General features: G+C 52.4%; 1 protein-coding gene and 1 non-coding gene across 2 annotated transcripts; both read left to right on the plus strand.

The window, feature by feature from the left end:
* The first annotated feature begins 9,660 nt into the window (after positions 1-9,660).
* LOC134434677 (small nucleolar RNA SNORA74) lies at positions 9,661-9,864 on the plus strand. The gene has a single exon (XR_010031902.1). It is a non-coding gene; the product is annotated as a small nucleolar RNA SNORA74 (small nucleolar RNA).
* Positions 9,865-15,404: 5,540 nt separating this feature from the next.
* LOC134434623 (olfactory receptor 14J1-like) lies at positions 15,405-15,956 on the plus strand (the record flags this gene model as incomplete). Its single annotated transcript, XM_063183280.1, has 1 exon — positions 15,405-15,956. A coding segment is annotated over one exon (552 nt), but the record flags the coding sequence as incomplete, so codon positions are not given.
* Between the last annotated feature and the right edge of the window lie 6,611 nt (positions 15,957-22,567).

Genomic DNA, 22,567 nt, shown 5'->3' on the forward strand with positions numbered 1-22,567 from the left:
GAGGATCAGATGAGTCCATCTTGCAGTCTCTTATCACCAGCAGCACAAATCCTATTTCATTCACTGCCAAAAGAGACTCATCCAAAGGCTTTTGCCATCAGTCCCTCGGGGGCTCTGGAGCCATAAGTGGGATGCAATGAGCCCGGGGCCATCCCTGCTCTAGAAGGGCTCTGCCAGCAGGGATGCAGCTTGGGGTTCGCGGGTGAGCTGCAGCCCTGGCACAGCTCGGGGTCAGGCCTGCCGGGTGACAGCCCCTGACAGTCCCTGTGCCGTGTCCCCAGGACAGCTCTGTCCTGGCACTGAGGGCTCAGCACCCACAGGGTGACAGCCCCTGACAGTGCCTGTGCCGCGTCCCCAGGACAGCTTTGTCCTGGCACAGCTCGGGGTCAGGCCCGCCGGGTGACAGCTCCTGACGGTCCCTGTGCCGCGTCCGCAGCACAGCTCTGTCCTGGCACTGAGGGCTCGGTGCCCGCTAGGTGACAGCTCCTGATGGTCCCTGTGCTGTGTCCCCCAGGACAGCTCTGTCCTGGCACAGCTCAGGCTCAGCACCCACCAGGTGACAGCCCCCGAGGGTCCCTGTGCCATGTCCCCAGGACAGCTCTGTCCTGGCACTAAGGGCTCAGCGCCCACCGGGTGACAGCCCCTGACAGTGCCTGTGCCGTGTCCCCAGGACAGCTCTGTCCCCGTGGGAGCTGTGCCAGGGTGAGAGGGGCGATGCCGGGGGGCTGCCGCCTTTCACCCCCATTATTAACGGCACCGCTCGGCACCGACAGGTTCTTCACAGCATGCCGGGCCCCCGGGCTGCCCTCGCTCGCTCCCGCCTGGTTAAATTTGGATTAAATCAGCGAAGCCAACACAGTGATCAATTCCCAGCTCTCCTCCGGAGCCAGGCACAAATGAGGGGAAAGCAGGGAGGAGAATAAAGCCCAGAGTGAGGGCACAGGGACCTGCAGGTACAGGAGGGATGTGAATGGAAACTCAAGTTTTCAGTGCCACCAGCTCAGCTGTGACTAGGCAGGGACAGTGACCCTAGGGACGCTTTTCTAGAAGCCATCATGCCAGATGATCTGGGCAGGGGCCTTTATGGGTGCTCAAGCCAGGATTTAGGTGAAAAATTGGCCAGCACAGAGGGCCACGCAGGCAGCAAGGGGACAGTTCAATCCCCTGCCTCCTCCCCATGGAACAGAGCCCAGTCACAGACACACAGTCCTGGTTATCCCCCAGCAAAGTCAGACTCTCTTGGCCTGGAGCAGTCACTCCCTCCCAGGGCTGAGGGTTTCAGATCACTGGTCAGCTATGGGCAGCACCATCCCTGCCTCTCTGGCTGCCTCCCCCAGGAGCCACATCCTGGCTGCCACCTCCTTGTCACTGCATTTGAAGCACGTCCACATCACAGCACACACGGGCTCAGGAGCAAGGCCAGGGACAATTAATAAAACGCCTCCCCTAAGGTGGAAATGAGACCACCCATCTCAGCAGTGTCACACCACTAAAGGAGAGGGGATGGTTATGAGCCATTATTCCCTGCACAAATGGGCTTTAAATCATCATCCATCACCAGCACCCAGCACTGGATGTTCCAAAGGTGTCCAGCAAAGCCTTTGTGGCTCCTTTCCACCATGGCATGGGTGACCACAGTGCCCATCACCTGGAGATCCTCACGGAGCCTCCACACCCACACTCTGCTGCTGCTCTGGGAAGAAATCAGCCCTGCCAAACATCAGCAAGACCAAACGTGCTGCTTTGGGGTCTCAGGTCTATCTCCCTGGCGTGGGATCATAGGAGGGCAGGGTTCCTCAGCTGTCCCACTCCTCCTGGCCTGGCAGGGGAATTGGGTTGTTACAGAGCAGCAGTGCAGGAATTGAAAGCCTTTTTCCTTCTGGAAGCCCTTGAGGCTGCCAGTCTCAGCTGAGCCGCCGCTTGCCAACAGTTTTTCATTTCTTCTCTGTTTCATCTAAACTTTCCATTGGGTTCCTCATCCATCTGAGCTGCAATGATAAATATGGAAATAAAGAGGCATTTACAGCCCCTCTCTTGGGCTGATTCTGTGTATAAACAAGCTGTGCTCACAGCATCCTCCTCTCCACAGTGCTGATTCAGGAGCAGCAGGGTCTGCCCAGGACTCAGTGGGCACAAGGATTTGGGGGAAATCCCTGGGTCACTGTGGGGAGAAAACTGCAGCAAAAAGAATGGGGCAAGCAAGGCCCACAGGGACTTCTGTAAAGGACTAGAAGGGAAAGAACAACAGCTGAAGAGCTGGATGTGCAAAGTATGAAGAAAGGCTTTAATTTGCACAGAATCTCCTAATCCATTAATCACAGGGACATTTGTGTATGAAAACCTCCCTCTCGTTTAATACTATCTCAGGTTTGTCCAAGAAGGTCATAACTGTTTGGCAGGGGACTGGGAGGGGCGAGGTGGGACAGGCAAAGGCCATGGGCTTGTTTCCAGGGAGAGATCAGCCATTAACAGCGTGGAGCCAGCCCAGGGATGAGCAGGCATGAAAAGCACTGGACATGGCAGTCCAGGAGTCACAGTGGCACTGGGGACACCAGTCCCCTGAAAGAGGATGTCCCAGTGCCTCTTGGCTCTCTGGAGGTTGCCTGCAAAGGCTGGACAAACTTGCCTCGGTGCCTGGAATAGAGGGTTTGGGGGTTTAAGAGCAGACTCTGACATCTTCCCTTCCCCTCCACCACAGTCATTTCCTCTTCATTCGCTGCTCCAGTGTTCCTTTCCTCGCCCTGCAGAGCTGGATTGTGAGGATCATCCTGGAGGCAGGGGGAAGCTCTGGCAGCATAGCATGGACTGATCCATCCCCTGATCTTCACCTGATGCTTCTCTCAGGTTTAACCTGTTCTGCTTTAATCCCACATTCTTTCTCAGCAAATCCAGCCTTGCACCAGACCAGCCAAAGTCTCCTTGTGTCCCATGATGGTCCCACAGACCTCAGAATTCCCTGACAGCCAGTGGGTAAACATAATATCTACAAACCCAGCTGCCTTCCTGGAGCTGTTACCTGCGTTCCTCAAGGGAGGAAAACAGGAAAAATTAGTATGCGGCTTCTTCCTCGAGAAATCAATGCGATCTCAACTCACTGTGAAGTTCCCTGACTGTTAGAGATGCTGCACTGGTAAAATCTAACCCTCAGAGGAGAAAGGGTGGGAAAAAAAGAAAGAAAAATAAATTCCAGTGACTAGACAAGTCTAAAATGTTGCAGAAGGCTAAACTGCCAGGGCTGGGGCTTGTTTGGAAGTCCCAGAGTGGAGAGGGCTGTGCAGTCCAGCTGTTTATCACCCCACCAAGAATCAGCTGTAATTGTTAATTCTAATTAGAACTGTTGGGTAAAAATGTAATCAAGCGTTTCCATTAGGAAAAAAAAAAAAAAAAAGACATTTCATCTAAATTAAAAATTTTGTTTTTTAAGAAAGGGGGTAAAAGTTGAAAATTTTGTAACAACTCATTTCAGCATTTTCAAGATGAAAAGGGATGTATTTTTGCTGTGAAATGCATCATCAATTCAAATTGTTTTATCTTACAGTCTGAAGAGCAAAAATTAGTTTTCAAATCAAAGCAAAAATGGTATTTTTAGGCATTTTCTTTAAAAAAGCCTATCTGGAGGTTTCTGTCCTAATTAAGAATGATTATTGGTTTTCTTTTTTTCTTAATGGAATAAGCTGTTCCTAGTTAGCTCTGCTCTAAAACATTGGGTTGATGTTGACGTGCCCACCCATCTGCCCCAGCACCTGACCCCAGGGCTGTGCTCACACCACCCCACTCTGCGTGTCAGCACTGCCTGAAATCCCTGGGGTTTGAGTCAGGCTTTATAAAACTCACAGAACTAAAGCAAATTCCTTGCTGCCAGGAGACCTGGTGGGGCACTGGAAGGACACAGGTGTGTTTGGTGGGCCTTTGCAGGTCTCAATTCCTGAGGCAGGCTGATTGTGGTGCCCACACTCGGGAAGGCAGCTGCAACCCCCCCTTGTACGTTTGACCCTGTGGCTGATGCCATGGAATTGCCACAGATCCCAGCAGGGGTTTGCATCCTGGGGGATCCTCTCCACACGATTAGCAGATCACCTTTATCACACTGAGACAGTGGCTTGGGATCTTGTAGATGAATAGCAGAGCTTGTGGTTTGTGATCTGTCCTCTGGCCAAGGAGAAGCTCAGAAGGAGGAGAGGGGGGTGGAAGAGGAAGGGAGCAAAGCTCAAGGGCTCTGCCAGAGATGAAATGGAAAAAGGAGTTGCTGTGCAGCAGTTTCAGCCCAGAACAGAGGGAACTGCACGGGCTCCTCGAGCTGCCCGAGGGCATTTTGAACAACAAAACCAGCAAGCTCTGACAGGGTCAGGAGACACAGGCAAGACTGAATGGACAGAGAGGCTGCAGGGTCCCACAGGCAGGGTCCCACAGGCAGGGCACGCTCCTGCCCAGCCACATCCAGAGTGGCACCGCCCTTGCTGCTGCTGCACCGCCCCTCTGGCAGCCTGGTCGGGGTTATGTAACCTTTCCTGACTGCTCTTTCCCCCGATCAAGTGAGGTTGCTGCTCCAGCTCCCTGCAAGGAGCAGCCGGAGCAGCCTTTCCTGAGCTGCCCAGAGGGACACAGCCAGCCCCAGCCTCCGAGGCAGCTGAGCAGCAGATCCTGCCCCACTGCCATCCCCGGGGAGCTGTGCTGGCAGAGCTGGCACCCAGGACATGGCACCAAGCCCCGGTGGGACGCTGCAGGCCCTTGGCCAGGGAAGGAGATGGTTGGATCATGGGTTCTTCCTGCAGGGAGCAACTGGTGAGTGAAGCCTGGAGCACCCACTCACACGTGGGAGCAGACACAGGGGATAACACACTGCACCAGTGCTTTATGCACCTAACTCAAAATAAGCTTTCTTTTTAAAAAACATATCTAAGAAGAATGATTTTTCTCTCTCTTTTTTTTTTTTTTTGTTATTATTTTGAAGTTATAAATTATTGAAACAAATTATTCTCACTACTCTCCCAAATCATTCTGAGGCAAAGAAAAGGCAGCTCTACCTTCAACACTGCTTTGTAACAAAATGAGTCAGATTCATTTTGCTCATGATTTGCCCTTGGCTCCCTTTGTCCATGTCTTAAACTACATCCTGGCTCGGTCTGATTAGCAGCGTGTCCTCGGAGGCAGAGGAGGCCCTGCAAGAGCCCGAGGTATTGCACGTCAAGATTAAAGTGCTCTGCATGACATTCACTGTCAAAGCTGTAACTGGCTTAACTCAGTGCAATTAGATGGCTCAGAGGTTACACAGTAACGGCAGCAGTGTTTCAGTGCAGCTGATTAAAGCACAGCCCTGGCATTAAAGGATGTGATTAAAAGGCAGTGTCAGGGCTGAGACCTGGCAGAAGAGCTCAGCAGGCAGGGTTAAATCCACAGCTTCTTCTGGGGTTGGACACCCCAGGGCCTGGAAAAGATCTCCAAGTATCAGCTGAGCCAGCTCAGCTTTTAGGTCTGGAATGCCATCTTGTGATGGCAGTGGGAAAGTGGAAATGGCCCCTCTGTGGAGGCAGAGGAGATGATGGAATTACAGAATGGGTTGGGTCAGAAGAGACCATAAAAATAATTTTATTCCTCCCCCTGCCATGGCAGGGACACTTCCCACTGTCCCAGGCTGCTCCCAGCCCCAATGTCCAGCCTGGCCATGGGCACTGCCAGGGATCCAGGGGCAGCCTCAGCTGCTCTGGGCACCCTGGCAGGGCCTGCCCACCCTCACAGGGAACAATTCCTGATTCCCAATATCCCATCCATCCCTGCCCTCTGGCAGTGGGAGCCATTCTCTGTGTCCTGTCCCTCCATCCCTTGTCCCCAGTCCCTTTCCAGCTCTCCTGGAGCCCCTTTAAGCCCTGGAAGGGGCTCTGAGCTCTCCCTGGAGCCTTCTTTTGTCCAGGTGAGCACCCCCAGCTCTCCCAGCCTGGCTCCATGGCAGAGGGGCTCCAATCCTGGGAGCATCTCCATGGCCTCTCTGGACTTGCTCCAACAGCTCCAGGTCCTCCTGATGCTGGAGCAGCTCTGCAGGGGTATCTCACAAGGGCAGAATAGAGGGGGACCATCCCCCCCTCACCTGCTGCCCACTCCTCTGTGGGTGCAGCCCAGCACAGGGGAGTTTCTGGGCTGCCACTGTTGCCTCATGTCCAGCTTTTCATCCATTATATCCTCCAAGTCCTTCTTTGCTGGTCAATGAGCTCTTCTCCCAGTCTGTGCTCATGTGTGGGGTATCCCTGACCTGGGTGCAGCACCTCAAAGAGGAAAAGGCACCATTGAGGCCATGGCTGCCCTGCCTTCTGCTCTGTGTGGGAGCCAAGCAAGGCTGGTGTCACTCACAGGGCAGTGCAAGCACCAACACCCATGAGGTGTCATCATCACGGGCCCCAGCCATGACAGACACCAGGGGGATAAAAGTTCTTCTCACCAAAGCCTGAACGTGCTTGGCTGTGGGGCTGGAGGTGACCACCATGGTAGATGATGATGTACATCCACAGATCTTTTCTTCCATAGGTTTACTGAATTTTCTTCCTCTTCCCATGGTACTACTCTGTCTTTTTCTCCAGTGACTGACAGTGTGGCCAAATGGTGTTGAGCCAAAATCTGATTGGTACAGAAGGATCACAGTACCAGCCCTGCAGTGCCAGAGCTGAGCAGTGACGGGGGGCAGGCAGTGAGCCCTGGGCACGGGTGTGTTCAGGGCTGAGGTGACAGTAAAGGATCTCTCTTGCTGCCACAGGAGCTGCAGACATCAGCTACATGGGGGATGTCCCACCCCAGGCTTGGAGCACACGTCTTTTGAAGCACTACAGCTCCATGCCAGTGCAGATCTCTTGAGTGGATGCACTGTGCCAGCAGACAGTGCTCATGTCCTGGTTTAACCCATCCTGCTAATTTATGGGAGCAAAATCACTCAGATGTGATTCCTCCTTTATGCTGCAACTGAACATTCACTCGACAGAGGTTACCCAGGCTTCTGGAGCTGTGTCTAGACTAGAGGAACTCTCCAGGAGGCTTGCTGGGCTTTTGTTTTGTACTAACTCATATCTCTAATCTGGCTTGGAACAAAGCTTCTCAGTCCTTTCAGGCCTTGCCACGACACTTGCAGGAGAAAAGGAGGCTCTGTTTAGTGGTCAGCAAGCCAAGATGAACAACAGGGACTGGCTGCAGCTAATGCAGAGAGCTCATTCCTGTGACAGAAAAGGGCTTCACCCCCATGGCAGAGCGGCTCTGCTGTGTTTCATCTGGTTTGATGCTTTTCACCCAAAGTTCACAAATGATGTGCAGGCCTTTGTTTGAGCCCCCCTCCAAGGCCAGCAAGCAGAGAAAAAGCTGTGCACACAGAGGGAATCCGTACTGGGAAGTGAGAGACTGGTCCTGGCACTGAGAGTTGCTGAGTTCTGGTATTTGGCATTCAGGAAGCTTTTGAAGCATCTCCCCAATCCTGCTGAAAATGTTTTATTAAGGAGACAAAGCATATTCATTTGGGCCCCATGCTGGGCTAATGAATTAAACAGTTCTAAACTGAAGCTGTGGCTTAGGGTCTTGGCAGAGTCATCATCCATGCCTGTGTGGGCACGTGCCCTTGGCCATGGGCAGCGAGACCCCCGGGAACAAGAGCATGAAGTGTTCTGTGTCTGCTCTTACCTGTCTCTCCTCCAGACAGGTTTTGCTGTGCTGCACTGGGCATAGCTGGGAAACCTGTTCCTCACCAGGTTCATCAGTGACAGGGGAAGCACCGAGCTCCTTCTGCTCAGCACCAGCCTCTGTCCCTGCACACAGCAGTGTCCTGGGCACAACAAACTCAGAGCTTCCCAGGACAAGGGAGGATCAGGCTGAGCTGGAGAGGAGCACCCCACATCCAGGAAGAATAGCTGCCTGCTTGACTGAAAATAGACCATGAAACATTTGAAGAAGACAGAGCTGGAGTGGATGATTGCCTGAGGCAAGGCACAGCTCCAGCTGAGTTCACTGCTGAGCTCTGAGAGCATAAGCACATGAGGAGCATGGGGGAGGGATGCCAGGCTTTCTAGAAAGGCCTTCAAGTGTCTCAATGGAGCACAAAGCACAGAGAAAAACTTCCTTTGAATGGATCCCCAGCAAGGGAGTTACAGTTACACTGCTGTGCCCAGACATGGATACACAGAGCACTGGGCTGATATTACAGCATCCAGTGGAGGTCAGGGAAGGTGTGGAATTGTGCTTCTCCCAGCAAGGCACTTGGCAGCACCACAGCTTTTTCTCTGCTTATTTCAGGGCTGGATTTTTGTTTCTGAGCTGACACTTCTACCTCCTGTGCCCGAAGTGGGACACATCAGGGGCAAGCAGAGGCAGCTCACCGGCCCTCTGCTTCCCATGAGCCGGTGCTTGAGTTCAGTTCTCCCAGCTCCACAGATCGTGTTCCTGCTCCGGCTCTGTCAGGGATGCTGGAAGTGTCCAAGGCCAGGTCGGACAGGGACTGGAGCAACCTGGGACAGTGGAAGGTGTACCTGCCCATGGCAGGGAGTGGGACGAGATGATCTTAAAGTCCCTCCCGGTGCCTGATTACCGAGGGTTTTTCCCCGCCCCGGGGGGAGCGGCCGAAGCGAGCGGGGCGGTGTCTGTGGAATCACCTCGGCAGCGTGGCCAGGCCTACTCCTTTTCTGTCCCCGCCGCCGTGTGGAGATGAAGCGGTTCTGGGGGGCTGGGCTTCTTCAGCTCGCCGCCATGAGGGCCAAGAGCGGCTCTGGCGGGCCGGGCTCCCTCGCCATGAGGGCAGGGAGTGGCTCTGGTGGGCTGGGCTCCTTCAGCTCGCCGCCGTGAGGACAAGGAGCAGCTCTGGCGGGCTGGGCTCGTTCAGCTCGCCGCCGTGAGGGCAAGGAGCGGCTCTGGCGGGCCGAGCTCCCTCGCCATGAGGGGCCACCGCCGCCATGAGGTGAGGGGGGGCGGGGTACAGGGCACGGGTGGCGGCGGCAGCGGGGCTGGAGACCGGGGCTCCGGGGCAGGAAGGCGCCACCTGAAATACTCACTGTCTCCTATTTATCTGTTCGGCCGGGGGACTGGAGATGTTGCTCGGCTGTGCGGTTCAGCATTAATTCCTCAGCCTTTCGCTTGGTGTGCTGGCTTTTGTCCTCTGCCACAAGCCAGGCCGCTGCTGTTGAGCTTTGTGAATACAGATGGAACTAATGGCTTATTTGTGATGTTTCTGCTGTCCTCTCTTTAGGCCTTCAGCCGATGACCGATGGCAGTGACCCGCCCGAAGGAGCAGCTCTGAGGTGCCCCGGCCCCGTCACATGTGGAACCCCGAGCTGAGCTGTGCTGAGCTGTGCTGGGACAGCCGGGGAGGCGCTCCGGGAGGGCACTGGAGCCTGCGAGAGCAGATGTGAAGGTATAACCTGCCCGTGGGACACAGCAAGAGCTCTGGAGCCACATGGGTGAGGTGTGACTGTGAGCCAGCCTGGGAAAATGGGCAAAAATGTTTTGCTGTCTAAAAGGCCTCTGCTGGCTCCTGTGCTAGCCTCAGGTCCTCAGGGTGGAAATGACGTGGTTTATCCAGAAATAAGTTTAGCTTATCTATTCCTCTTGCTGGATGAAGCCTTGATGAGAGTAGGCATCATCAGAAAAGTGCCTCCATGTTTTTTCTGCCCAGTAAACCCCCCAGTTTTGGGGTTTTTGTCTCCCAGCAGTAGTCAGCTGCCCGTGGCTGCTCAGTGCCTGTGGCAGTGTTATGCTGCTGGGAGAGAAAGGTGCTGCTGAGCTTTTCTGGCACCAGCAAGGCCGTCCTGGTGCTCAGTGGTGCCAGGTTTTGGCAGCACTCTGCATGCCTGAGAGTGGAGTAACTCCTGCCTGTGGAGACAGGTGACTAGACTGTACGTGTCCATGCAGCAACAGGCAGCTTTATTGAGATCTAACTTCCTTATATAGATGAGAAGGCCCATGAAGGTAATCCTCATTGGCTGAGCCAGTTACTACTCAGCTAACCAGCCAATAGCAGCCTGAGTCTCCAATGGCCTGGGCCTGCTCTTACTGGTTGAATTACATAAGCAAGGTAATTATATAATAAATCACTTATGAAGTTGGAATTATTTATACTGTGTGGCCTACAGGCCAGATGTAGAGCATTACAGAGGAATAGCTCATAAATATGGAACTTGTGTGTATCATAAAACCTCTGTTTGCATGATGTTTGGGGCACTCGAATGGAGGAAGGATCCTCCAAGTGATCAGTGCTGCAATAAAAATGAATGCTTTTTGATACTCAAACTGTGTTAGAAAGTTTCTTTTTGGGTGATTTCAGTGTCAGTTCCACAAGGGCCTGTAGTTTCACCGTGCCCCCTTGGTTCTAAAGTGTCACGATGGCCTTAGTCACACAAGGCCCCACAATGTCCAAAGAGTCCCCTTAATTCCATGGGGCCCTGAAGAGCTACAATGGCCCCTTGGCTCCATGAGGCCCTTCAGTGCCACCCTAGGCAGGAGGCCAGGAGGAACTCGTTCCCCACACGCTGCAGCTCCCTGGGCCAGCTGGCACCAACACCTTCTCCCAGGCCAGCACTGCCGGGTACAGCCAGGGCCGAGCCACACTGCAGCTCCCTGCAAACCACAGCGGGGACTGCCAGGCCAAAACCCGAGTCACAGACAGTTTGTCACTCTTCCTGTCTGTATCTGACCAAGAAATATCCCATTGTGGGGTCCCCTTTCCGGCACTCACTGCAGCACTGGGACCATCCCTGGAGCTCTGAGCGAGAGAAATGGCCAGCGTTGCACCTCTGCACTGACTTGGGGATGGTGGGAAATGCTCTCTGGGGTGGCTGGAACCATGGAAAAAGGACAGTTGGGAGCACAGAGGGAAACCCAGCTGGGCTGCTGGACTGGGGCAAGACATCTCTGTCTGGGGGAGAAGTTGGCTATGAAACTCCCTCCTGTGGATGCTCACGTGCCCAAGAGTTGGGCACTGAAGAGCATCACAACAACAGACAGGAGGATGGGGTGGCCAGGATTAAAGTGCCTCAGGGGGGTCTGGACTGGCCACACAGGGGTGAACCCTGGACACCATCTCCAGGTTATCCCTGACTGTGAAACATGGGCTGAGATCAATCAGGGCCTGCCAGATTTCTCCCGGCTGATTTATGGCCTGGAAAGGCTTGGAGATGGCCTTGGACAGCCCGCGCTTCAAAGGACGAGAAGAGGCTTCAGGTTTTTTCTCCATCTTCAGTATTTATTAGTTGTTTATGTAAAAGATTTTCTCTCGGCCCGACAGAGGTCTGCACAGCATGTCAGCCATGAGCACACTGAGAGCCCCCAGGGCGGTCACCTATCTTTATACTCAAAGTTACGTATACAATATTTACCTTTTCCCTCCAATACTTGTCACCCTTATTGATCAGTCTACTTCTAGTAATAACCAATCCCAAAGTGCCAACATCACCACAGAAGATAGAGGCGAAGAAGAAGAAGAAGAAGAAGGACAGGACATGCCCCAATTCCTCCATCTTACTTCTCTAAACCCCCCTGTACAGAAATCCTAAACCCTGTGTTTTAAAATCTAATTAACTTATCCCTTCACCATTTACCCCAGTGAAACCCTCCCATCCTCATACAGGTGTCATCTCCCTTGCAGGATCAAAGTCCAGCCACCAGACACTTCTGGCAACATTCCAGGACTCCCGAGCCCCCCAAGAGTGGTCTCGGTCTCTCTGCACATCAGTCCTGAGGTGCTGAGATCCCACAAGGGCCAGGCCAGGCAAAGCCCCTGTGGTGTGGGGGGGCAATGGTGGGAATATAAATCTGGGGCGACACATGGTCTTGGTAGTAGGTGTAGTAAATTGGGAGCACCATTCCTAAACCACAACAGCCCTGTCATAACCAGGCCTGTCCCTGCACTGCCCCCGCTCTGCTGCCCCACAGCTGCTGGATCAGGAAGGGCAGAGCCATGGGGGAGGAAAATGCACAGGGACTCCTCCTGGGAGCGACCTTCCATCCTGATACTCAGACCCCAAGACAGAAACCCCCATTGTCAGCTGGGAGGTCACTGTCAGAGTCTCTGCCTGTATCCCACTTGGTGAATCTTTCACACTGAGATTTTGGTCCTTCCTTTCAGTTTCTTTGCTTTTTGGGGCTTTTCATGATTCCTCCATAAACATGACAATTCATGTCCCTAATATGGCAATTCTTTCCTTTTTATGAAAGTGTTGGGAATTAGGCCACATTAAAATGCTGGCAGGGTGTGCATAGGTATTTGCAGCCCTGTGGAGAAGCAGTTGGGATATAAGAACCAAAGAAATGTAAAATGGTTTGAGTTAGAAGAGACCGAAAAGAGTCTCTGGTAAAACTCCCATTACCCAGGAACACCTTCACTCATTCAGGTTGTACAAAGCCCCTGACCTTAAACACATCCAGTGATGGGGTTTCAATTCTGAGGGCAGCCTATGCCAGTGTCCTGCCACCATCATCAAAAAATATTTCATCCTTACAGAAAATCTAAATCTGCCCTCAGTCACTTAAAAGATACAGTGTATTATTCTGTATTATATTCCCCAATACAATCTTGGGCAAAAATGTACTCAGCCATTCCTGGACTTAAATCACATCTCCAGGGCTGAGCACCTTTGAGAAGGCCCAGAGATCTCCCAGGATGGGATTTGGAGGCCCCAAGAACATGATCACTGTATGGGAACTGGAAGTCCTGGGTTCAGTGGAGACTGAGGGCAGAACAAGAACAGCCTGTGAGGATGACAAAGGTGGATTCAAATATATTGGACCTCTTGTTCATAGTGGAAATGAACCTGAGATAGAAATAATGTCACCAAATGCAGCTGTGAAGACCCAGAATGGAAACAAGGAGAGATTAATTTCCCTGCCAGAGCAGGGCTGTGGCACAACCCATCTCCCAGAAGGAGCCTGGAGCAGCCCAAGGCTCTGTGTGGGCAGGCAGGGGCAGGCAGGAGGCAGAGCTGTCAGCAAAGGAAGGGCCCAGCCAGGTGGGGCAGCCGGGGGATGCCAGCAGCCTGCAGGGACAGAGGTGCAGGGCAGGGACACCGTGGGACAGCCTGGGCTGCACAGGCACAGGGATGGGCAGCAGCTGCAACACAGCCCTGACAGAGCCAACTTGGGCAGCACTTTGGCCATGGCTGCTGGGCCTGGGTCTGAGGCAGGAGCAGGAGACAAGTGACCCTTGCAGGCCTGGGGCCTCATTGCCTCCTTGTCCCTGCTCAGCAGCCTGACAGGGGCCGCCCCATGCTCCTGCCCTTGGTATTGAACATGCCCACATGCCAGTGCCCATCCCGGCAAGAGCCCTGAGCAAGGAGGGAAGGATAGGATCTGCCTGGCCAGGGGATGGGGCTCAGGCCTTGGCCCTTTGCATTCCTCAAACACATCCAGCTTTGCTCAGCACCAGAAGCACCTTGGCCTTGTTTGTCCCCAGCTGTCATCACTGCCTCCAGTGTTCTGCTCTAACTGCAACCTGGGGACACTTTCCCAGTTGCGTTCTTCAGTGGGACCCATTAAAACTTCTAGAAACTTAAGAGTTTAAATTTAATTTTGAGTTCTTGAGAAGTTTTTTGAAGATACTCTCCGGGGCTGAGTCTGATGTAAACAACACCAAAGCCCCAAGAGGCTCATTTAAGTCCTTGTGCTGTGTCTGTGCTGCTGAGCTTTAAAGGAACAGCTCTTCCCAGGACGAGCTCCTCTCCCAGCCCAGCAGGGCTGAGGGCTCTGCCTGAAGGCACTGAGGGGATAGGAGCCAGGCAGAGACAGGCTGAAGGCAATCAGGATTGGTAAGACATTGAGCTGAGACTTCACTTGGGGAAAGATCTTCACAGCCCTGTGCATGGTGAGTGTGTGGGTGCAGGGCAATATCCCCTGTGCTCCTGGAGGGACCTCCTGAAGCCAGCACACCCCAGAGCCTGGGGGATGTGTCAGGAGGACTCTCCCAGTTTCTCTGTGGCACAGGAGGAGGAGGAGGAGGATGTGCTGCAGAGCGGGGCTGCCCTGGGCACCGTCGGAGGGACAGGGCAGGACGGCTCCTGCTTCCAGGGACGGCTGCAGGGGGTGAAGCTGGGGCTGCAGCCAGGGCTGCCCAGGGCTGTCCTGCAGAGCACCTCCTGCAGCCCTCAGGGCTCTTGGCCAGCCCAGGGCATGTGCCACCTGCCAGGGGCACCTCTCAGCCTGCCTGGCAGCTCCCCATGGACACTGCAGGGGAGAAGTTGGAGGTGGAGGGAGCCACCCCCATCAGGGCAGATTCCTCCTGCTGTGGAGATGGTGCTGCATGGCCAGGGCTGCTCTCAGCTTTTTCCTCAAGGGAAGGGAAAGGAGCTGTCAGCTTTGGGTGTGTCACTGACACTCCTGCACTGTCAGCCTGGGCATCAGCAGATGTGCCTCAGATCTCCCTCAGACAATACCTCCTCAGCCTCCTCTCCCTACAGACAGCAGCAGAAGCACCTTGGCTTGCAGCATCTCTGTTTGTCTGCCCTGCCCTTAAGGCCCTACTGCCAGGGAGGGCCCCCTGGGCAGTGCCTTGTGCTGGGAGGGGTCTGCAGGGCAGAGCTGAGCCCCCAGGGCTGGCCTGGGCTCGGGCAGCACTGGCAGGGACAAAGCTTGGACAGAGAGAGACAGCTCCCAGTAGGCAAACTCCAGGCAGCAGAGAGCCAGACTAACCCTTGGTATCCCTTCCTTTTCAGGTGCACAGGGAAAGAGAGAAGGATTTGGAGATAATTATTTTTAAACTGGAGTGTTCAAAAATTGCACAATATTGTTCAATCAAGTTATAAGTGCAATCACCCTGAAACAGAGAGAGGTGAAATGAGCAAAGGGCACCTATGTGGGATGAGTAGGTCTGATTTCACTGGGGCACAGGGAGCCCTGTTTTCCCTCTTGGTTCCCCGGTGCTCTGGCAGAGAGCAATGCTGAAGATGAGTCAGCAGCCTAAACCTGAGCTCAGAGATAAAAATGTTCAGCAAAGTTCCCCCCAAAAGGAAGTAATTTTGAGGGGATTCATAACAAAAAAGGATAAGTATAACACAGTTAATTCTTTCCCAGCTTATCAGTGTCTTCTTTCAACAGCCCATGATGCCCAGAGTGAAGAAATGTCTAACAGCAGCTCCATTGGGCACTTCCTCCTCCTGGCACTGGCAGACACGCAGCAGCTGCAGCTCCTTCACTTCTGCCTCTTGCTGGGCATCTCCCTGGCTGCCCTCCTGGGCAATGGCCTCATCATCAGCGCCGTAGCCTGCAGTCACCACCTGCACACGCCCATGTTCTTCTTCCTGCTCAACCTGGCCCTCAGCGACCTGGGCATGATCTGCACCACTGTCCCCAAAGCCATGCACAATTCCCTCTGGCACACCAGGACCATCTCCTACTCAGGATGTGCTGCACAGGTATTTTTCTTTGTCTTTTTCATTGCATCAGAATTTGCATTTCTCACCATCATGTGCTACGACCGCTACGTGTCCATCTGCAAACCCCTGCACTACGGGACCCTCCTGGGCAGCAGAGCTTGTGCCCACATGGCAGCAGCTGCCTGGGCCAGTGGCTTTCTCTTTGCTCTGCTGCACACAGCCAATACATTTTCCCTGCCCCTCTGCCATGGCAATGCCCTAGGCCAGTTCTTCTGTGAAGTTCCCCAGATCCTCAAACTCTCCTGCTCACATTCCAGCTTAAGGGAAGTTGGGCCTCTTGTGGTCACTTTTTGTTTAGGTTTTGGTTGTTTTCTGTTTATGGTTTTTTCCTATGTGCAGATCTTCAGGGCTGTGCTGAGGATCCCCTCTGAGCAGGGACGGCACAAAGCCTTTTCCACCTGCCTCCCTCACCTGACCGTGCTTTCCCTGTTCCTCAGCACTGACACATTTGCTCACCTGAAGCCCCCCTCCGTCTCTTCCCCATCCTTGGATCTGGCAGTGTCAGTTCTGTACTCGGTGGTGCCCCCAGCCCTGAACCCCCTCATCTACAGTCTGAGGAACCAGCAGCTCAAGGAATCTCTCAGGAAAGCTGTGACTGGATGCTTTTCAGCCTTTTCATTGTCCCATAAGAGCCCTCACAGTGCTTTGCATTGGGAGCGACAAAGGACCTGGCAACATACCCCTGCTTTGGCTCCTGCCGTCTCTCAGAATTCTCTTTCCCTCAAGGGGCTTCAAGTGGGTCAGAACCTGGGAAGGGACAGCAGGTCATAGACCCAAATTAACCAAAGGGATATTCCAGACTGTATGGCACCAGTTCTGGTATAAAAGCTAAGGAAGGAGGAAGAATAGGGGGCATTTCCTATTTACAGTGTTTGTCTTCTTGATAAACCACTCCACCTGCTGAAGTTCTGCTTCCTGGGAAGTGGCTGAACATCACTTGCTGACAGAAGAAGAGAACAAAATTATTGGGGTTTTTCCTCATTGCTGGTGCCTGTAAAAACTTCCTCTTTTGCCTTATCTCAGTCCACAATTTGTCTCCCATAACATTTTCTCTCCGCTGTGCAGCCAAGGAGGGGAGTGCTAGAGTGGCTTGAGAGGCACATGGACTCAGCAGAGGTAACCCACCAGAACAAGCCACAGAAGGCCTGCTTTCTTCTGTCAGCAGCTCTCAGTGCATATCATGAGAGGCCAAGTCTGCCCTTAAGTATATTTTAAATTGCTTTCTGCTTCTGATTCTGTTATAAATAAAAGAAATGCTTTTATCCACCCCCTTCAATTTAATTATCCCTCCTGCTTGTGTGACCCAGAGAAATTGTGTAAGAAGGGAGTCTCACATTGTATCTAGGTGAAATAAATTAATATGCAACCACTTTGTAAAAAATTTTATACTATTCTTATCACAGTACGAATGAACAGAAATGGGCACAGCTTTGTGGCTGCCCCAGCTTTGGCATGGGCCCTGGGCCTGGAGCAGGAGCAGCTCTTGAGGGCCCCAAGGCTGGGGCTCTTGTGCTGCCCTGAGCAGATGGGATGGCAGCAGGGGCTGCAGAGCTCTCAGCATCTCCTGCAGAGGGGAGCAGGGCACCCAGGGAGCCTCCTTTCCCTTGGCCAGGCATCTTTCCCCATGGCTGGGGCTGAGTCCTGTGGCAGCTGCAGCTGCTGCTGTGCCCTTGCCAGGGGCTGAGGCTGTGGGGCAGTGCCCAGAGCAGCCTGGCCTGAGCAGAGCTGTGGGGCCAGAGCCGGCTGGGCTGGGCTGGGCTGGGGGGAGAGGCCCTTGGTGCTGCCCAGAGCTCAGGGCAGCTGGCAGAGCTTGCAGGGAGCTGGGCTGGGCTCAGAGAGCCTAGCCCAGAAACCATCAGTGTCCATCTCAGCCTGGCTGAGTGTGCAGGGGCCAAGAAGAGCAGCCCAGGGTCTGCAAGTTCTCTGGGTGGGAGCTAAGCTTGTGAGCTCTTGAGCCCTGCCAAGTGCTGGGGCTGCGCCTCCAGCTCCAGAGGAGATGGGACAGATGGGAGCAGAGACAAATCATTCCTGCTGCATTCTTTCTTGTGTTGTCTGATACAGATCACCTGGATCCATATGTAGAGGAGGTGTTTTGTGTCAGATAACACTGGTAAAGGGAGAAGAATAATATTATGTAGCTGAAAATAATATTTCATGCATAATACACACTGAGGAAAAAAAGGCACATATGATCAGAAGATCGTCTGAGTTTTTCAGAGGATGAGAGACCCATTGATGTTCCAGTAGTCAACCCTGTTCAAATACTTTCCTCAGGGCTTCCTTGAGATGAGAGGTGACCACCAGAGCCTGGTCCAGAAACCATCAGTGTCCATCTCAGCCTGGCTGAGCGTGCAGGGGCAGGACCCAGGCCAGGCCTTGTGGGGCAGGGCCAGTGCCTGTGCAAGGCATTGCAAACAGGCAAGTGGCCCAGAGAGGAGGCTGCTCTGTGTCCTTGGTGGCATGGACAGAGCAGGGAGGGGGCCCAGGACATTTGTCAGTGCCAGCCTCTGTGCCCAGGCCTTAGCAGCCCTGACTGCTGATTCCAGCTTTGGCCTGGTCTGAGTTTGGCTGTGGCCCAGCTCCATTCTCCTGCAGGGCTCAGGGCCTGTTCCCGGCCATGGCCAGCCCTGGCTGCCTCTCTGATGGCCCAGAGGCCGGCAGAGCCCAGGGCAGGGCTGTCTGTGCAGCCCCACAGGTGCCAGGGGCTCCTCAGGAGCTGGCAGAGGCTGCCCAGCAGGGAGGCCATGGGGCACAGAGCCCCAAGGCTGCTGTGGGCACCACGGCACGGGGGCCGTTCCCAGCCGCAATGCTCCTGGCCTGGGCTGGGCCTGCACAGGGGCTGGGCCACCATGGCTGGTCCAGCACAGGGCCACAAAGGGGCCACGCAGCCGCTGCTGGGGCTGACAGCAAGGCTAGGCACACACATGCAATTGCTGAGCATGGCCTGCGCTGGCCAGGCCTGACTGTGCCAAAGGCCAAGCTCAGCTGTCCTTGGGGGCTGCAGGAACAGTCCAGACCCCCAAGAGCCTCCATGGCTGTGCTGGACACCAAGGCTGTAGAAGGGAAATGCAGAAATGCTGGGCTCCTGCAGGGTAGGGAGAGCATTGAATTCCAGCGCACACCTCAGCTCTCTGATGATCCCGGCACCATGCTGGGCCCTGTTTCACACTGGAGCAGAGCAGATGTTAACAGGACAGGAGCCCTCCGGGGCTGTCAGGGACCTGCAGCTTGCAAGGTGCTCTGCTCTCTCTCAGGTGCTCTCGGAGAGATCCAACCCCAGCTGGGAACCTCAGGGCACAAGTGGCACTGCCTGTTCATGGGCACACAACTGATGTCTGCCTGGAAAGGGGCACAGGTTTTAATACGTGTTTATCTGATAATATACAAGCGAATCTTTATTATCTTGGTCATTTGAGTACTATTAAGAAATAGCAATATTTTCCCACCAGGAACGGGAATTTCCTGGAAGTGTACAGATGGCAGGAGAAGCAGTACTGATCTTCCTCTCTACTTGTATCACCAATACTCATTCTATTATTTAATCTCTCTTTTCCATCTGGTGTTTCTACCTCTCCTGTTGAAATAGCCATGTCTGACTACATCTCTTAACTAGACCAGCTGGATCCATGTCCTTCCTGCTGCTCTCACATTTCTTCTTCCATATGCTCTCTGGCCATTCAAGTGCCTCTCAGCTGACTGGTTTCATGCTTTGAATCTCAAGGAGTGGCCAAATCTTTAAGAAGTTCAAATAAATATGAATTAAATATGTCATTCTGGTTATATCTATCTCAGTATTACCTTTTTTATGTCTTTGTCTTGAACTGTTTCTGTATAGAAATCCCTTCGGGATGGTGGGCATGTGAAATGCTGCTGGGACATGACAGGGAGCCGAGGGAAGAGCTGTGATGGTTATTAAACTCTTCAAATATTCCTGTTGTGTTTGTTGGCAAGAAATGTTTCTGTGCCTCTGAGTGTCACCAGGCCCTGAATCCAAAGGACACAAACCTGCTGAGTTGTGGTTCCCACTGCAGGGGCTGCACTTGGACCTTGGCTCTGCACAGGAGAGCTCTTCATCCCCTTTCTCTCTTTTCCTCCCACTGGGCATAGAGGGAGCTCCTGACTTCAGCATGTGACTCGTGTGTGCAAAGAGCAAATCTGGGAAGAATTGGGGCAGGGAGGGTTTGAGGGGACCTTGGGATCTGTGCTGGGCACAGAAGGTGTTTTCCATTGCTCTGAGGCTGCCTGCTGTGGAAAGTAGATTTAATATCCAGCAGAGGAATTACTTTTGCATGTGACGGAGCTGTGCCTTCCCTTGGCTTTGTTGGCTGACAAGAAATGAACATCCCTCTGTGTCTCGGGCAGCTCCTTCTCCAAGGAAAGCAGGTGGGAGTTGGAGCCAAGGAGCTGAAAGCTGCAGGTGCAGCCTGGGCTGGAGGGAGCTCAGATTTGCACAAGGCTGCTCTGAGGGCCAGGCCTTGGATGGCAGAAATGGTGGGGTGGGGGTAGGGACAGAGTCTGATTGATTGTCAGCCATGGAGGGTCTTGATTTTCATATCTATGCAAACTGCATGAGGAGCTACTTGGATTCAGTGTCAATTGGAGATTGCACATGTTGGAAAAGAAATGAAATTCAGCAAAATATTTAATTATAGTGAGTTGTGTGTGAACTGGTTTGTTAAAAAGTAGTTTTGTAGCCGTTGAAAGTGTGTGTTGGGTTTTTGTGTGTTACCTAGCAGGTAGTCTTAGAGATTTAATAATAATTAAACTAGTGCAAGAAAGTAAGAATGCTACCCTGTCTAGAGGCAGCATACAATGCTCTTAGAATAAGATAAGCAGAGGATTAATGATCTTGTTTGTGAACCAAGGAATGTATCACAAGGGGTCTGTGACCAGGCAAGGGGAACGGGAAACTGTTCCTTGGAGACTTTGTTGTGAATCGCATGTATAAGAGGGAAGCACCCATACGTGAATTTGGGGGCTCGGACTTTGGGACGTGAGTCCCCCAGTTCCCCGGGCCCTTAATAAAGCACCCACAAAACTTATCCGAGTTTTGTGTCATTTATCAATCGGGCAACAGTTTTCTGGCGACCGCGGCAGGACTCCGAGGGCTGCTGGGGCGGTTCGCGTCCCGATCCACTCCAAGCCGGCACCGAGCACTTCTCAGGGAGTCATCGGTCGTGCCCCACCCACGCGCCTGTCGGACAAACTGCATTAAGGTAAGCCCGAAGGTGCTTTATATTGGAAAAAAAGGTGATAATTGGATTTGGATTTGGTGGTTGGTAAAAAGCCTAGGCTCCGGCCATAAGACGTCTAAGGACGCAGGACCGGAACTCGCCTCCTGTTTGTTTTAGGGAAGGACGGCGAGAAGGTATATTGGTTTAAGGTATATTGGTTTATTGGGATTAATAGTGGAATTAAAGGTTGTAATATGATGTCTTTTAAAACTTTTAAAACCTTAGTGCAAGCCAATGGTAAAATACCTGGAAATACACCATTAGGTTGTATATTGAAACGGTAGAAAAGTGAGGGGTATTATCAAGAATTGGATAAAAGTAAAATGATAGATTATTGTAATCATTGGTGGCCTGAATATGAGATTGGGGAAGCGGGATGGCCGGTGAATGGTACACTGGAATTGGAGATAATGGAATCTTTGATGCAATTTTTAAGGAGGAATGAGAAATGGGATGAAATACCATATTTGGATTTGTTTTTCGTTTTATATCGAAAAGAGGAATGGCAAAATGAATGCGGTATTTTTGTTTTAGAAGTGAATGATGAAAGGGAGTGTGTGGGATGTAAAGAAAGAAAGGAGCGTAATTTGTATCCTTCAGTCGAGGAAGATTTGTCTTATTGTATAGCACCTCCGAGGGTTCCGGTTGCTCCTAATGTGCCCCCTGCTCCCTCTGCGGATATAGCTATAAAAACGGGATCTAGTGAGAGTGATAGTGATGGTGGTGATGGTGAAAAGAATGAGAGTGTTAAAAGAACTCCGTTAGCAGGGCGGACTCGCAAGGGAAGGAAGGGGCAGAAGGGGCCACAGTTAATTGTGCCGTTAAGGGAAGCTGTGGGACCACAGGGAGAAAGGATGCTTATAAAGGTGCCTTTCTCCCCCAGGGATTTGGTAATATGGAAGCAATCAGCGGGGAGTTATCAGGAAGATCCTGAAAGGGTGGCAAGGGTGGTTAAAATGGTAATAAAGACTCAGAATCTGGACTGGAATGATTTACAGGTATTATTAGCTACTATAACATGGGGAGGTTGGATCCAAACCAGTGTGCGTTTTGCCGACAGTTGGGACACTGGAAAAATGAATGCCCGGTTAGAGGAGGTATGGGCATGGGAAACATGGGATTAAGGACAGCCCCAGTGGGAAATGCCCCTGTCGGAGGATTCACGGGAGGACCAGCAGAAGTCGCTCAAGCACTAGTTTTGGGAAACTATCAGAATCAAAGCTGACTAGAAAAGGATTTAAGGGTAGTTTTAGAAATAGATGGAAAGGATCAAGAATTTATGGTAGACACTGGAGCTACTTATTCTGTACTCAATAGACGATTGGGACCTTTGAGTGACACAACGGTACAGGTGGTGAGGGCAACAGGGAAACTAGAGGAACAACCATTTTTACAACCTTTAAATCTTAGGTTTGGGGGGAAGGAATTAGATCACCAATTTTTGTATATGCCAAACTGCCCCACACCCCTTCTTGGCAGAGATCTGTTGTCCCGACTTAATGTGAAAATAATATTTGAAGGGGGAAGGGTGAAATTGGAAATACCTAAGGAACAAATAGCAGGCATTTTTGTAATCAAGGAAGTGGATGCCTCTCCTATTCCAGAAGAAATTGAGCAGGCTGTAGTACCCTGGGTATGGGAGTCAGGGGTCCCCGGAAAATCTAAAGCTGCGCAGCCAGTAAAAGTGGAACTAAAGGAAGGGGCCCGACCAGTGAGGATAAAGCAATACCCCTTGAAGCTTGAGGCAAGGAGGGGAGTAGCCCCATTAATTAAACAATTTTTGGCTCAAGGAATATTACAGGAATGTGAATCGGAGTATAATACTCCAATTTTTCCAGTAAAGAAACCTAATGGTAAGTACCGTTTGGTACAGGACTTAAGGGCTATTAATGAAATAGTGAAAGACATACATCCAGTTGTTGCTAATCCTTATACTTTGTTAACATCTGTATCAGA

This window comes from Melospiza melodia, unplaced genomic scaffold (assembly GCF_035770615.1).
Source record: "Melospiza melodia melodia isolate bMelMel2 unplaced genomic scaffold, bMelMel2.pri scaffold_45, whole genome shotgun sequence".
NCBI lineage: Eukaryota > Metazoa > Chordata > Aves > Passeriformes > Passerellidae > Melospiza > Melospiza melodia.